This window comes from Pseudorca crassidens, chromosome 8, assembly GCF_039906515.1.
Source record: "Pseudorca crassidens isolate mPseCra1 chromosome 8, mPseCra1.hap1, whole genome shotgun sequence".
NCBI lineage: Eukaryota > Metazoa > Chordata > Mammalia > Artiodactyla > Delphinidae > Pseudorca > Pseudorca crassidens.
The window spans coordinates 53408991-53425291 of NC_090303.1; the positions used below are offsets into that span (position 1 = coordinate 53408991).

A 16301-nucleotide genomic window follows, 5' to 3' on the forward strand; every position below is an offset into this window, starting at 1 on the left:
GCCTTATAGACTTCTGTAAACATAAATAATATAAAGGAGAGACAGGAAAATTGTTTTATTTAATGCACAGTAATTTAACATGACTAAATTTAGTAATTCAGCATATTAAAAACTAGAGAATAAAAATAAGCTATAATTTTTTCTTCCTCATGGATGAGTGCTATTCTTGATCTAATGAAAATGTACCATACAAAATTATTTCCAGAGCAAAGTTACTACCAGAGAAGAATACAGTATCTTACTTATAATTTTTTTTAAAAAAAGAATGTATTTCTTATTTCCCTTCTAAGAATTATGAAAATTGAAATGAAATATTCATACAAATTGGGGCTCTGCTAACTTGGCAGACTACATGTGGTTAGAGATCTAAATCTGAAGCTCCATGAAGGTATGGACTTCATTTATTTTGAACATAAATGTTTCGTTAGTAGCTAAAACAATATATGGTTACTAGTAGGCATTCAATAAATATTTGTTGAATGATTAATTAAAATATTACAGGACAGTATAATTATTGGATGGGCCTAATAATATAAAAATTTAAATCAGTTTATATGAATGATTAATTTTACTGAAAGGTATGCATCAACTATGCTAACATTTACTAATGTCTGACTATAAATGAAATCTCAGGCTTTTTTCCTTAAAACACCATTTAAATACATTAAGATCACAGAAGGCCAGATCTACTAGTTCTCCTTTTAATTGTATTTCTTTTTCTACACCACCATTCAGTTGAAATATGTAGATTAGAATTTTGACAGGAATCTGAAAGGCCACTTACCTTCACCGTCACACCATTCTAAAAATGCAAGGACGTGAGCATTTCCCTGATACAACATGTACTCGTCTATTAAAAAAGGAGCCACTGATGACAAAGTGGCAATTGCGTGCAGTTGTAATTCTTCATACTGTGCTGCAGACCATTCAACTATTTTATGTTTCTCAGGCTTTTTAACATAGGTAAACAAAGCCAAAATAACTTTGCCATCAATTAATAGCTATGAGAAAGGGCAAAAAGTACTATGTTAGAAACATAATTAAAACAATTTTATTTAATATAAGAAAATTTAATAAAAGATTTCCAATTTGATGTGTTATTGATGATCATTTCAAAATACTTTCTTCCTAAAGATTCCAAGCTATGTTAAGTACCAGAAATTAAAAAAACCCAAAACCAAACTCACTAATAACAACAGTTCACTATGATCCCCCTTTCTGGGATATACACTCTATGGCTGACAATAATATAAAATAAGTATTAGTTTTTTTAATCTATGCTGCTTATATATGCAGTTTACCTCCCGCTTACGATAAAACCACAGGAGTCGAAAATTTAGAGCAAATAAACTGGTGGTTATTTCTGTCTTCCTTACTTTTGTTTCTTAAAGGAAACATTTCAGAGACTCAATTGTATATATACTTTAAGAAGTCAATTTTGTCTGAAGTTATGATAATAGACTATGGCTATTTTTAAGCATAGGCAACAGAACTTATACAAATACTCTATCCAGTGAATACCAGTCAGGTCACAAGCCATAGTTAATTACACGCCAAGAATTTTAAAACTGTACTGAATCCATGATGTCAATAAAAATAAAACAAAAATGCAAAGCTATTATAATATGACAATCAAGTTAATATTATAGCTGATTCTGATTGATATATATTTATGGTTCACAAGATAGTAACACACCATGTGCTATATTCTATTCAATTTTCTTTTCATCTGGCATTATTCTACAAAGATTTTTTCACAATAAATCTATGAATTTTTCTAAATTTTCTACTATTCCACATGGAAAGAGCACAAGATTTAGAACTGAGAAAACAAGAATAACAATTAGTTCTAGCACTGCTGTAAGTAGTAAGTGGATAATTTTTTTGAAATACTCTGTGAACTGCATATAACAGTACACGTATTCATTATCACTACCATTACTGAGCCACAAACACAAACATATGACAGAAAAAAAATTAGTTGATTCCATTGCTCACATAGTGCTTTAAGAAGCTTATCAGTCTTTGTGCCATTTGACTTTGTTGTCAAATAAAATTGGTTTATAAACTATAGTGTAACTTTTCTTATCTTTGTATCTGTCATTTTAATAGTTATATAGTACGCCACTATAATAATAAACCATATTCTATTGAATGATTTTCTATATTGCATTTCAGAAAATACATTTAGCTTCTATGGAGTGTACATTTTTGATATGAATAATAAAGTTATAACTGTAAAGACAGTTTTTTTCTGAGCATTTTTTAGTATATGCTTCAAAGTGGCATTACCAAAAAAAATTGTTTTTAGCTCTTTTAATCCTCATAATAATTCCATGAGATAGGTGTTTTCCCCACTTTGAAGTTGAGATAACTGGAATTTAGAGACTCTAAACTATGTATTTAAGATCACATTGCTAGAAAGCGACAGCACTGGATTCCACCTGACTAAAGCCTTAACCACCATATTATACCACATTTATATTATCACTAATGAAATTGATAGAATGAATCCTCCCTTGGAACTTGAAAGAGTTTTAAGACTAAAATGAAATTTCAATTAATGCAGTAATAACTAAACTAATGGAATTGTTAGTAAGTAGTATATTTGTTTCTGTTGCTTTATAGTTTACAAAGCCTTTATCTCAGTCTCACAACAGAAGGAGGAACTGAGCCTCAGAAAGTTTAGGTGACTTTGCCAAGGCCATACAGCTAGTAGGCGATAAGACAGAAGTGAAATTCATTTCCAGTGCTCTTCAAATTACACCATGCTTTATGTAGGATATAAAGTATTAAGATAATTCATGGGTAATAAAAATATGTACATAAGGAGGTTGATTTGTGTGGAGAAAAAGCAGGTTCATACAGTTTTAGATGGGCAGCATAGAGATGAGCAATTTCCTCCAGCATTAAAATCATCCCTCATTACTATGATCAAAGATAGACTATTAGGCTGGGTGGGCCTATATGGATTTTCTTTCAGTTTATGTTCTCTTATTCAGGAGCTCTAAATATATAAATAAATCTCCACGGTTTTCCTGCTTTTCCTTGGTTTATGTGGTTTAAATTTAGGTAAATTCACTGTTCATTAATAGATAAGAATTTTGAAAAAGTGAAATTCCAGTGAATACGAGTTTGTTACCTTCTATGGTAAATATATGGGCTGATGAAAGATTTGCAGCCGTGGCTTTTAAAAAGTGATACTACAAAGTGAGATAATTTTAATTTTATTTTGATTACTTTTTACCTGTATAGTAGATAAATCTTTACAAAAGGTCACAATTATATTGAATAGCAATTTCTTCAACTCAAAATCTTCATAGGAATTAGAAAACTTAAGACCTTTCACTAAAGGATTTTGGCTTTTAACTGTGAGAGGGGAAAAAAAAGGCAGAGTAAAATAAAAGCTGAAATGATGTATGACTCATTAAGATGATTATAAGTTGAAAGTTTTATGGTTTTTACCTTCATTAAATGTTGCAAATAGTATCAAATCCCTGGTAAAGCCACACTCCTAATATAAATACACAAAATAAACAGAAGGATGAATTAATTATATGGAAATTAAGTTACAGATGCCCATATTTACTTAATATATAGGTATTTTTTTATCAGACTCTCCTTGTCATTCATCTGAGTTCATAAAGCACTAATAATAAGGGATGAAAGAAAGAAAATAAAAGCATATAGCCAGATAAACTTGTAATTTATTTAATATTAAACTTACTTCTGTAGGTTCTAAAAAATATATTACATTATTCTATGAATATTTTACAAGATACTGTTTAAAATTTGGTAAGAACCCAAAACGTACTGCTAGAAGTAACTTATGTAATTCATTATCTATACCTTCAAGGGACGAAAGAAGGGAAGAAAACAGTTATTTTCAACAGCTTTTCTTCTTAAACACCCCCTGGCTCCCCACCCTGACCCCAACCACTCTCAAATATGTCAAAGGTTTGGTCAAGAGACAACAAACAATTCCTACTTAACATGAAAAGCCCTGAAGAATGACCAGAAAACATTTCAGCGTGAGGCAACTCATTCCTGACAGAGATATCCTAGTTGGACTTCGGACATTAGGGAGAATTTATAGGGACAAACCTTGGGCTTTTGAGTTGGCAACTATATATTCCTACTACCTTAAGATCCATATGGTTTCTTTAAAATGAGAAGATGTTATTCCTATTGACTCACATTCATGGAATTCACCTGAATGTTTGCAAGGATGCTAATGAGAATTTATTGACTGACCAGGGGCTTCCACAGAAACATAGGCCCATCTACACATTACAACCTTGACTAGGAAGCTATGTAGGACGTTCTCCCCATTTGCACAGTATAAATTCCTTGACTGTTTGGTGTTTTAAAAAATTTTATTGAAGTCTAGTTGATTTACAATGTTGTGTTAATTTCTGCTGTACAGCAAAGTGATTCAGTTATACATATATTCTTTTTCATATTCTTTTCCATTATGGTTTATCATAAGATACTGAATATAGTTCCCTGTGCTATACAGTAGGACCTTGCTGTTTATCCATCCTAGATATAATAGTTTGCATCTGCTCATCCCAAACTCCCAATCCTTCCCTCCCCCACTCCCTCCCCCTTGGCAACCACAAGTCTGTTCTCTATATCTGTGAGTCTGTTTCTGTTTCATAGATATGTTCATTTGTGTTGTTTTTAGATTCCACATATAAGTGATATCATATGGTATTTGTCTTTCTCTGTGTGACTTAGTATGATAATCTCTAGGTCCATCCATGTTGCTGCAAATGGCATTATTTCATTCTTTTTATGGCTGAGTAGTATTCCATTGTATATATATACCACATCTTCTTTATCCATTCATCTGTTGATGTCTTGGCTATTGTAAATAGTGCTGCTATGAACACAGGGGTGCATGTATCTTTTCAAATTATAGCTTCGTCTGATATGTGCCCAAAAGTGGGATTGCTGGAGCATATGGCAACTCTATTTTTAGTTTTTTGAGGAACCTCCATACTGTTTTCCATAGTGGCTGCACCAATTTACATTCCCACCAACAGTGTAGGAGGGTTCCCTTTTCTCCACACGCCCTCCAACATTTGTTTTTTGTAGACTTTTTTTTTTAATATTTATTTATTTTGGCTGCTCCGGGTCTTAATTGCAGCACGTGGGATCTTCACCGGGGCATGCTGGATCTTTAGTTGCGGCATGTGGGATCTTTTTAGTTGTGACATGCAGACCTCTTAGTTGTGGCATGCGAACTCTCCATCATGGCATGCATGCAGGATCTAGTTCCCCTACCCCCGACCAGGAATTGAACCTGGGCCCCCTGTATTGGAAGCACAGAGCCTTACCCACTGGACCACCAGGGAAGTCCCTGTTTTTCTGTAGACTTTTTAATGATGGCCATTCTGACCAGTGTGAGGTGGTACCTCACTGTAGTTTTGATTTGCATTTCTCTAATAATTAGCAATGAGGAGGATGTTTTCATGTGCCTGTTGGCCGTTTGTTTGTCTTCTTTGGAGAAATGTCTATTTAGGTCTTATGCCCAGCTGAGTAAATTATATTTGTGAGCAAATTATAATACATGAGGAGGATCTCAACCTTCCAAAGGGATGCAAAGAATAACTGGCAGAGTGCAAGTATACTGGTGACCATAATGACATTACAATATAACTTGGCATTACAACAAAGTACATAAATGTTACAACATAGTTCAGGACTCCCTCCTCCCCCCACATCCACCACTTCCACAATTAGAATTAAAATGCAATTTGATTCATACTTACAATCATTGGTGCTCCAGGATTTTGAGATATAATTGTTGTGATCACTAATATGTCATTTCTAAGCTGACGATCATAATGACTAAGACCTCTTGTAAACAGATTTTTAAATACTTTCTTCAAAGCCCTAAAAAGTGAAGTCATATCTTTAAAGCCATATTTCTATGGAAATACCACCTAAGTGTCTACCAACAAAATCTCCCTTTTTACATTTTACTACTCATTTCAAAATATTTCTAATCTTTTCTATACAAATCTGCCTCTAGTTCTCTGAGGGACTAGATAAGAATCCCTCAGTCCAATCTATACCTGGTGGTCAAAGTGACTGCTCTAAAATAAAGATTCAATCACGTCATTTTCCTTTTTAAAATTACTGATACTTAAAGGCTTTTCTTTGTTCTTAGGATAAAGTCCTACCTCCCTACCAAGGCTTATCAGGCCTTTCATGTTACAGTCCCTGCTAACATTGTTAGCTTCATCTCTCACTATTCTACCCTGTACTTTTTGCTCTCACTATATTGAATTTCTTTCAATTTTTTTGATTTTGCTAAATTCTTCTTTCACTTCTGTTCCCCTGTCTAGGATGCTCTCTGCATGCAGAACTCTTGTGTTGCTAAATCACATTTATCATTCAGATACCAGATTAGGGTTTATTAGGAAGTGCTGATTAACTCTCCAAGTCTGGGTCAGGTTCCCTGTACAATGGACATTTGTTGCTTTATCTTCTAGGAGCCACTTGCCCTTCTTGTGATAATAGTACCCTTATGTTTATTTAGGCATTCACTCTTTACCCACTTTTGGTCTTGTAAAGCTGCCTTCAACTAAAAGGAAGCGAGTTAGAGCATTCCTTCTTTCTGTCACTGTAACTCACTCTGAAATGGGCATATGGCCAACACCAGACCACTAAGGGTCAACAGGGACTGAATTATAAGGATTTTATTTGAGCTTTTGGAATAGCAAGTCTTATCTTCTGCTTGGTTTGGGGTTGTGATTATGTGAAGCTAGACCTCGTAGGTCTTACCATATGGATCTTGAGACTAAAGCCAACACAGTGGAAAATAGTGCAGAGGGATGAAGAGGGCCCAAGTCCTGATATTTGCTGAGCCTTGAATACAGCTGCACATGAAACCAGTTTTATCCTTGACTTTGTAGTTACATGAGCTCATAAAATTTCCTATTCGGTTTATATCAGTTGGGTTGGGGGTTCAGTTGCTTGCAAACAAAACTGTGCTGATCCACCATCTTCAGGAGAACATGAAGGACCTTGCAGTAATCTCTTTCATAACATTTAGTATGCTCTCTTTTAGTTGCCTATTTACTTGTCTCTCTCTCTTAACATAATGCAAGTGCTGTTAAAGCAGAGACCATTTCTGTATTGTTTTCAGTTGTATTTCCACAGCCTAGTACTGAACTTGGCACAGAGCAGACAATAATTATTTGATGAATATATGAATAAGTAACTCAAAGGCTCACTCATATTTTATTGCTAATGCTTACTGTAGTATCTGGAAGACAGTAAGTACTCAAAAATAGGTTTACTAAATGAACAAATGAAATAGTTCTTTTAAATATCTAATTTTACTTTATACATACTCAAGGACATAATTTAGTTTTGTTAACAAGCTACTTTAAAAGCCTTCCACATAGAAAAAAAAAAAGACTTGTTATTGTGCAGATGCATTTATACCATGGTACAAAAAAAATGTCCAGAAACATAGCCATTACATGAATCAAAAGCCTAATTGAACATAAATTAAAAAAAAAATTTAGTTATGTCACTGGCTATCGTTTTAAGGTTAAAAATTCCTATCTAACCACATATACTTACAGCAAACATTCCAAGTTACTAAGCTGTTGTATGATTTCTTCTTTTGAAGATTTTTCCAATAAGTTCCAAAGTATTTCGGATGAACGAAATAGAAGCTGTCCAGAGGGATCTGGGTCATTGAGGTGAGCACAGATTCCACTGGCTGCTTGTGCTTTCACCATTAAAGTACAATTAACTTCTGAAAATAAATTTTAAAATTATTTATGCTGTACAGCCTTGACATTACTAGATAAAAACAAAAATAGCTGAGAATGAAGTGTTCAAATATGTACAATAATATACAAACCAGAAGCTGAGAGATGTTGTAGAGTTTTAAGTACCCAAAGTTTCTCAACAAGTTGATTTTCAAACAACACCAATGACTGGACCATTGTTTTTGCCAATCCTCCAACTTCAGCCATTTTAATCTTATATGATGAACTAGCCTGCTGGTAACCTAACAACAATTAGTGAAGAAATATGTACAGTTATTTCACATAGTAATCATCTACATTAAACAAAAGAATGAGTAAACATTAAACAACAGCAATAACAGAAACTTTAAAAAAGTTTATGGCATGTTAAAATGGTATAGCACAGGGATTGACAAACTTCTATAAAAGGCCAGGTATCAGTATTTTAGGCTTTGCAGGTTATAAGATTTCTCTCTCAAATACTCAACTCTGCTACCATAGCATGAAAGCAGGCATAAACCATACAAAAATAAGTGGGCATGGCCGTGTTCCAATAAAAGTTTATTTACAGAGGGCCAATTTTGGCCTGGGGTCCATAGTTTGCTGATCCCTGGTGTAGCATTTGAAATAGGACTGCAGAGTTGGAGGCGTATCTTAAATTCTAAAAAAGAACAATATTTCTTTTCTCTAGATATACCTTTCCATGAAGGAAAGTGGCATGATTACAAATACTAAATGTTTTCACTATTCAAGTCAATACATTACTTTAGTGCTTTCAAGGGACCATAATTACGTAATTTGGTGATGAAATAAGAGGTGAAAATATAATGCTGTTCTGATAAATGCTTGTGAAAATGGTATCTTAGGGAAGTTTGATTCTTGGCGACATGTCTTATAATAATTTCCTTCTGCTGTAGCGCCTGTGAGAAACACCACCTCTCCTTTGATACAGCTGCACAGGTACCTGACCAACTACACTCAACTAGAGAGATTAAATACACAGCAGAGGGTACCTGCTCACGTGAGACGCAGCTATTTTCTCTCTTAGTGATATACTTACCTACCTCCCTGACTTCTTGACTTTTGAGACCAACTAGATTCTTTAACTTTGCCATAGTTCTGAGATGTCTGTCAGTTTGTCTTGTCTTTCTGAATTTGATCTTTAGCCCTGGACAAGGCCCTGTCCACTCCTGTGATGGGTTCTCTATGGTAAGGCCCTAGCTACTCACTTTAGGCATTTAAAAAATATAAAGAGAAAACCACAAGTTGCAGAATTTCACCATCCAGAGAGAACAACCTTAACATTCTGGTATATTTCTTTTGTTTTTTTTGATCTATTAAGCAGCTACTATGTTACAGATTATTGTAAATCTGGTATATTTCTTACTGATATTTTTAATGTATGCATATAACTTTAACAATATACTATATGCAGAATTTTACATTCAACTGCAGCCACTAAAGATTTTATTGTAAGCCTTTTCTCATTCTATATTTTCCCAAATCATAATTTTATTTGCATAATAGCCTGTCATATGCATGGACCAACCAAAATGTACTTTATACTTACTGTATCTTTATATATTGAGTTCACATTTCTACAGAAGGATATAGTAATATTAAGGCTCATGGACCTGATTCCTGTCTCCAGGGCTACATCTCTTACTATTGCTCTACTGAGGACTTTTCAGCTGTGGTCCCAGCTATCCTGCCATGCCCATCACCTGAAACCAACTGTGTGACAGCTAGTGAGAGCATTGCCTAAGATTCCCAATTTTCAGAGCCTGGTCAAATTAAGATCAACCTCACTTCTCTGCACCTTAACTCCTCTGTCATATCTTATATATCATTTGTCTCCCTTTCTTTCTATTTTAAAAAGACTGTGTATATATTGCCTAGGTTAACCCTAAACTTGTGCTCTTAATTCCATCCTCTCATGCCTTCTTTGGGAATTCCACCCTCCAATTTTCCACGTACTAGCTTCTTATTCCTCTGCCTATAGGGGAAAACTTCATTTTTCCCTATCCTAAAAATTATAAATAATAACAAAACCAAATATCTTTGATTTTGCTACCAGTTGAATTGTTCTCCATCTTCCTTCTTTTTCTTCTCCATCTGATTTTAATATATAAGTCTGCATTCACCGCCTCTGTTCTCACAATCCTCTCATTCTTTAGTCCTGTATCTGCCCTGACCACTTTATGGCAATAGATCTGCCAAAAATGAACTACAACTTTTCAGATATCACATCAGTTGGCGTTTTCATTCCTCAATTACAGAAGCCTCTACAGTATTTGACACTGAGACCACTACTTCCTTCATCAAACATTTCATTCACTGGCACACAACACATGGCAGTCTTTAGCTTTTCCTCCTCCTCTCTGAACCTTCCTTCATTGCCAGTTTCTTTGGATTGCTTTTTGTTTTGTTTTGTTTTTCCCCAGATCTCAATATGGGCACTCTCCATGTTGCTGTTCTTGGTCCCTTGCTGCTTACATGCTTTATCTCCTGGAAAACTCAAGCACCCTGATGGTTTCAATTTTCACCTCTATTTGGGTGAATTTCAAACCTGTATTTCTGGTCTCTGCTTTTAGTATCCAATGTCTACTATCTACCAAACACTTTCTCCTGTTTATCTCAATAGCTCAGATCTGACAGTTAATAATTTCTTTACTCACTTCTCTACTTCATATGTCCTCCCATTTTTCCCTATTCATAAGTTAGCTTTCTTTTCTACCAGTCTTATTGCCACCCATTTAAAGGAACATATAACTTAAAAATGTATTTTATATCTTCTCTCCTTTCCTAGATTGATTATGAATTACAGAAACTATGAAGGTAGGAAGTATGTCCTAAGTAACATTATATCCTCTACATTGCAAGTGCCCTCTATCTTGATACCACCCATTTCAGTGTGACTCATTTTATCATTAAATATTATGATCCCTTAGCTGTAACATGCAGAACTCTTTTTCCAAACATGGTAGAGAATGTTATTAGCATTAGGAATTTAACATCTAGGTGGGTGGGACAGAGATTATGAATAATTATAAATATTAGAAAATAATAATATTATCAACAGTATTAAATAACATTAATAGTAATAATTATAATTAAACTAACTTGGGTATGACTTTAAAAATTCTGTTATATTTAGCATCAGAAAAATCTAAAGTTGAAAAAAATACATAAATTTTTTTGTTTAAAATGACTGAAGAGTTTGAGACTACCAAAAGAACTGTTTTGATGTGTTGCATTTATTTATTTTTTAAAAATTAATTAATTTTTATTTTTGGCTGCGTCGGGTCTTCACTGCTGCACGTGGGCTTTCTCTAGTTGTGGTGAGCGGGGGCTACTCTTCGTTGCAGTGCGTGGGCTTCTCATTGTCCTGGCTTCTCTTGTTGCAGAGCATGAGCGCTAGAGCTCAGGCTCAGTAGTTGTGGCCTAGATCTGGGATCTTTCCAGATCAGGGCTCGAACCCATATCCCCTGTATTGGCAGGTGGATTCTTAACCACTGCATCACCAGGGAAGCCCGATGTGTTGCATTTATGATCCCACTCTGTCTTTCCAAGTTCAAAGAGAAATGAGAAAGACTGTTCTATTTTATAAAGACATAAGTTATTACTGAAAGACTATTGAAAACTTTACCTGTAATATGCTGCTTTGGTGGTTCTGCATGATAAAAGTCAATAATACACTTACAAATTTGTATCCTCAATTCAGAACTTGGTATTATCATTAAGTCACCTGCCAGAAAGATAAACAAATGCTATTCAATAACAGTGCCATAAGTTTATTTGCAGTTTTAAGCATACAGTGTTAGTAACATGATTAAAAATATCATCAGAGATTCAAACTGGATCATGTAATTTTATACACACACACACACATGTGCGTGCGCATGCATGCACAAAACACCCTGAATATCTATCGTTGTAACACTTGGCCCCTCAATCAACTCATTCTCTCCTTCCCAGGAAGAAAAGAATGGTAATTAGCAGCATAAATGCTAGAACTAGATTGTCTAAGATTAAATCCTGGCTCTGCCACTTACTACCTGTATAAACTTGTGTCTTTTAGTTTTCTCATCTATAAAATGGTATAACAATAGTTACCACTTTAAAGATTGCTGTGAGAATTAAATGCGTTAGTATGAGAAAAGGGCTGAGACTTTTCCTCCCTAACTAGAGAGTCAGTAATCTGTTGCCTCTAATAATGCATCCTTTGCTTAGAGAAGTTCCAAGTGAGCTTTGCTCCCTCAGTTTATTGACAGACTGGAAGGCAGTGAGTTTCTAGGCAGTCTTTGCCCTGCAGGTTTTATGTTCAGGTTATTGTGGTGGGGATGGAGGATAGGGAATATTCCTTTTCAGTCATATTTAAACTACTTCTGAATTGGCTTCAGTCTATATTTCAAACTGGATTGTATCTGCTCTGGTGAAGTCCTACAAGTATGATCCCTAAGAGAATCTGAAAATGATCAGTAGGATTCTGGAAATGATCCAGAATGTCCTCTGGGAGCCTGAGGACAACTGGAGTCAGGAATATCAGCTTCAGGACTGAAGCAGATCTGCTTGGATTCTCTGAGGGAAAGAGATAATTAGGTGTGCCTTGAAGACTTGAGTTTTGCATTAGGCTTTGCATAATATTTATCTCTGGGGGTAGCCAGTGGGTGGGGAAACAAGCAGACAGAAGGAGGGAGCACGTAGGAAAGGCTCACCCTAGCTTGAGAAGAATCTATCAGCAAAAGCTAGCACTTAAAAAAACAGATAGGTTCAAGATTATTCTCTTAATTTTTTTGGACCCATCCTTTGAAGTTGAAAACTCACTATGTTTTGAAAAAAATTAGGCAACAGGAACAACAAAACTTTTCTAATAAAACTATCCAAATGTTCAAGTTTATGGGAAATTCTAAGGTTTCTCGTCTGCTTCACCACCCTTTTAGTTCCTGTAGGTTTAGATCATCTCTCATAGTTTCCTGTTTATAATCTCAGGGCAGAGGACCAACTTTTTCCTTCATATGTTTCCAGAATCCTGTTCTTAATTCAGAAATATCTATCATTTAGAAGAAAAAGTAATATAATTTACTAGTACATAGTAGAAACTGGAAGTTACTAAAAATGAATAGCCTTTGTTCAAAACTTTGTACTACAATTATTTTAGTTTAAACTCATGGTTCCAGCAATTAAAAAAATGAGGGACAGAGCAGCAGTACTTACGGTAAGTAATCAGTGAAAGGAGTTCATTTTAAGCTAAGAGTTCATACTGCCCTCAAATGAGACAGTAATATGTTCTGTAGGCAGGCATTCAGCAAAGAGTAGACTGACACAGTAAAAAAGCTCCATGTATTTATTATACAAATGCATATTTACAAATAATAAGGGCAACAGAGATTTTTTAAATGTTATCAACCAAACCTACACTTTTTATCTGTTAATACTATCATATCCTCTTCTAGGTTGGCTTCTCACTGTAAATTTCCACTGATGAGAGATTCACAGAATTAAAGTTTCCCATTAGTTTCTAGTCTTCCTGCTCCTTAAGGTCATCTTACTGAACTCCCCATGTTTATTCTAATTTCCTTGATACCTTCACCCACTTTAGGCCATAATAATTCCTCCCAAAGTATCTACAGTTGAAGATTATGAAATTTATTTAGACATAAAAGTGTTAGTGTCTATGTTAAAAATTTTAAATGCCTTTTACTTATATTAGTTTCTATCATCTTTCAGTATGGAGTATAATGCTGGGAACATAACTATTCAGTAAATATTTATTTTTAATTTGTTAGGCCATTTGTGTATCTTTTATTTCTCCTGTACAAAGACCTAAATTAATAAGCATAAATTTAATGTGGGATTTGTTTTGGGAACATGCTGTTATGTCTCAGGGGCTGATTCAAGGAGCTATAGTGTTTGATCTCATTTCTAAAAAATTATTATTTTCTTTCTCTAGAAAACTGAGCAATAACCCAAATATGAAACCTGCTTACAATATTTTTCATATTTTTATATACAAAAACACAGGCATCGTTATGTATATTATACTAAAGCTCCCAATATCCCACCATTTTATGATTTTATTTAAGACTTTAAATTATTTAATGAACAATTTGGCCCTTGCTAAATTGTTAGAATTGCTAACAATTCCAGCAATCAGTTAGGTTCAAGCAATGATTAGAGTTCAAAGATGAAAATATTTTTGTGATTACTGAAAGAGAGGAACACATACTTCTGATTTACAAAAAAAAATGTCACCAAACATTTCATCAAACTAAATATATAACATCAAGACAAATAAGTGCAAATAAGTATCTGCCAGTCCTTAAAATTAAGGAACAAAAAATCCTGTTGGTATAATGAAACACCTGAGTAGAAGATAATACAAACAACGTCACCAAGCACACTGTGATTAATTCCCAACAAGAAAAGAGCCTAGATTTGGAGAAGAAGTATCCTTTGTGAAACTTTGTGCAAGAGCTATTTCCTTCTTGTCAGTAGGGCCTATCATCTCAACTCACCCAGAAGTGCAATTGAATTAGCAGTATCTTCAGCATATGTTATTTCATCCGATACTTTCTTTTTCAAAAATGGCAAGCTTCAATAAGAATGAAGAATATATGAGTTATGTTTAATGAAGTCCTTAATTGAAGCATTATTTGCAAAGTAGAAGAAAATTTCTTTTCTAAAGATTAAAACGAGGATAAATATCCTGTTTCTTTAGCCCTGGAGAATTAACAACTACCAAAAATATTTCTGTGTTTCTAACCAGTTGACCAAAATAAAATAAAATAAAACAAAATAAAATAGGTTTATAAAAATGAAGAGACATGGACATACAAGGCAAGGGTTAAGAAAGCCATCTTGCAACAGTACATAAATAAAAAACTTAAGAATCTTCTTTCTCTCTGAGGGCAAAATAATACTAGATTATACCTGTACTATTAAAATTAGGAAGACATTGGAAAATCTGATACAAATCACAGATCTAGTCTCACCTATAAATTAAAGGCTGTTCAAGGGCTTTTTCTGAAGTTTTTGAAACTCCAGTTAATAGATCAATGGTCTATTTGTTCTTAAAAGTCAGTGACTTTTTCCTTATTAATTGGATCAGTTACCATCCATGAAATAACAAATATACTTTTTGAGACACTAAAGAATTTAACAAATATTAATTATATTAGAATTACATTTCACAGCTAATATAACCAAAGTTATCTGAAAATAATTTATTCACAAATCATAAAAGATAGGGCACTCAAACCTAGGTCATTAGTCTAAGTGTCAGAGGAGAGAGAAAAGTCACTTCCTAAACAAAAAATATAAACTATTTCAGCATTTCAGGAGTTCAAAATTTGAACTTTGTATCCTATTTAAAGATATTTAATATATCTTATATATAGGACTTTAAATTCATGTTTTTCAAGAAAAATTAACCAAATAGTTGAAAAAGAGCACTTGGAACTATCACATGTGGATGTATATAGGTCAATTAGAATTAAAAGATATTTCAACGGCAAGTTATGAAAAGGAATATTTTATAAATACCATAGAGGTTCATTTCTGGTGTTTGTTAGAATTTTTCATTTGAAATAAATAACTTAATTACTTGATATCCAGCTCATTGTTGAATCTCTAAAGTGAAGAACTATAAAACGAATTGTTCTTGTCCTCAAATTTTTTCCTTTTTTACCAAAGGAAACAACCTAAAAGATAAAGCATCAGAATAGTTTTCCACCAAAAAGGTTATGAAAAAAAATAAGCATTATACTTCTGATGCACTGAGAGAAACATACTACTTAGAGGCCAAAACAGAAGGGTTTGATTTTATTTTTTAATTTTCTATGTTTTTATCTCCCAAAAATGTCCTGAAAAGAGAATCAAGTGAGGGTGTGGTGTGGAAAAATGCACGATGAAAGTAGAAATTAGGAAAGTAAAAAAAAAAAAAAAAATGATGTAATTATGAAATATGAAGGAAAGTGAAGAGTGCATTTCAAACGATTTCTCATATTATGCAATGAAACATTCAGTCACAGCTTTCATAGAGAACCAATTCTTGGTGGAGCTCTGTAGGAGTACTGATGTTGAAAGTAATGCTTGCAAATCTGGTGTTCTAAGACTTGCATAGCCTCAAAATCTGAAAGTGTTTTACATAATATTATCTCACATCAATATAACAATAATTTCCAGTTAGTACATTACAGTTCCTTGAGAGCATCAGAGCAATAATTTGTTTCTTTATTTTTCATGGTCTCCATTAAAAAGTAAGGTGTGGTAAGGGCATTCAATAAATTTTTTTTTGAACATCTATTCAGATAACAAAATCTTAAATGTAATTAGTTACAAAATTGCAACTATTATTGCTACTAAATCTAAAAGTGAGAGATAAACCTACCACATATACATAGTCCTACTAATACTATTATTTATATATTAAAAGAAACTCACTATTTAAAAAGTAAATTGGTAGAAAAGTTTAGAAGGTTAAATTGTCAGAAAAGTTTATTCCTTGTTTAAGAAATTTCCTCT

General features: G+C 33.7%; 1 protein-coding gene across 4 annotated transcripts in view; it reads right to left on the bottom strand.

Annotated features, from left to right (window-relative positions):
• CFAP69 (cilia and flagella associated protein 69) overlaps positions 1-16301 on the bottom strand; it is a 73882-nt gene that overhangs the window by 30353 nt on the left and 27228 nt on the right. For all 4 annotated transcript variants that reach the window (XM_067746482.1, XM_067746480.1, XM_067746479.1 and 1 more), the window contains 8 exons: positions 14294-14370; positions 11425-11523; positions 7889-8038; positions 7603-7780; positions 5778-5901; positions 3466-3514; positions 3248-3369; positions 785-1001 (listed from right to left, as the gene is read on the bottom strand). In XM_067746482.1, coding sequence (XP_067602583.1) covers positions 785-1001; positions 3248-3369; positions 3466-3514; positions 5778-5901; positions 7603-7780; positions 7889-8038; positions 11425-11523; positions 14294-14370 — 1016 coding nt within the window. The remainder of the gene's footprint in view (positions 1-784; positions 1002-3247; positions 3370-3465; positions 3515-5777; positions 5902-7602; positions 7781-7888; positions 8039-11424; positions 11524-14293; positions 14371-16301) is intronic.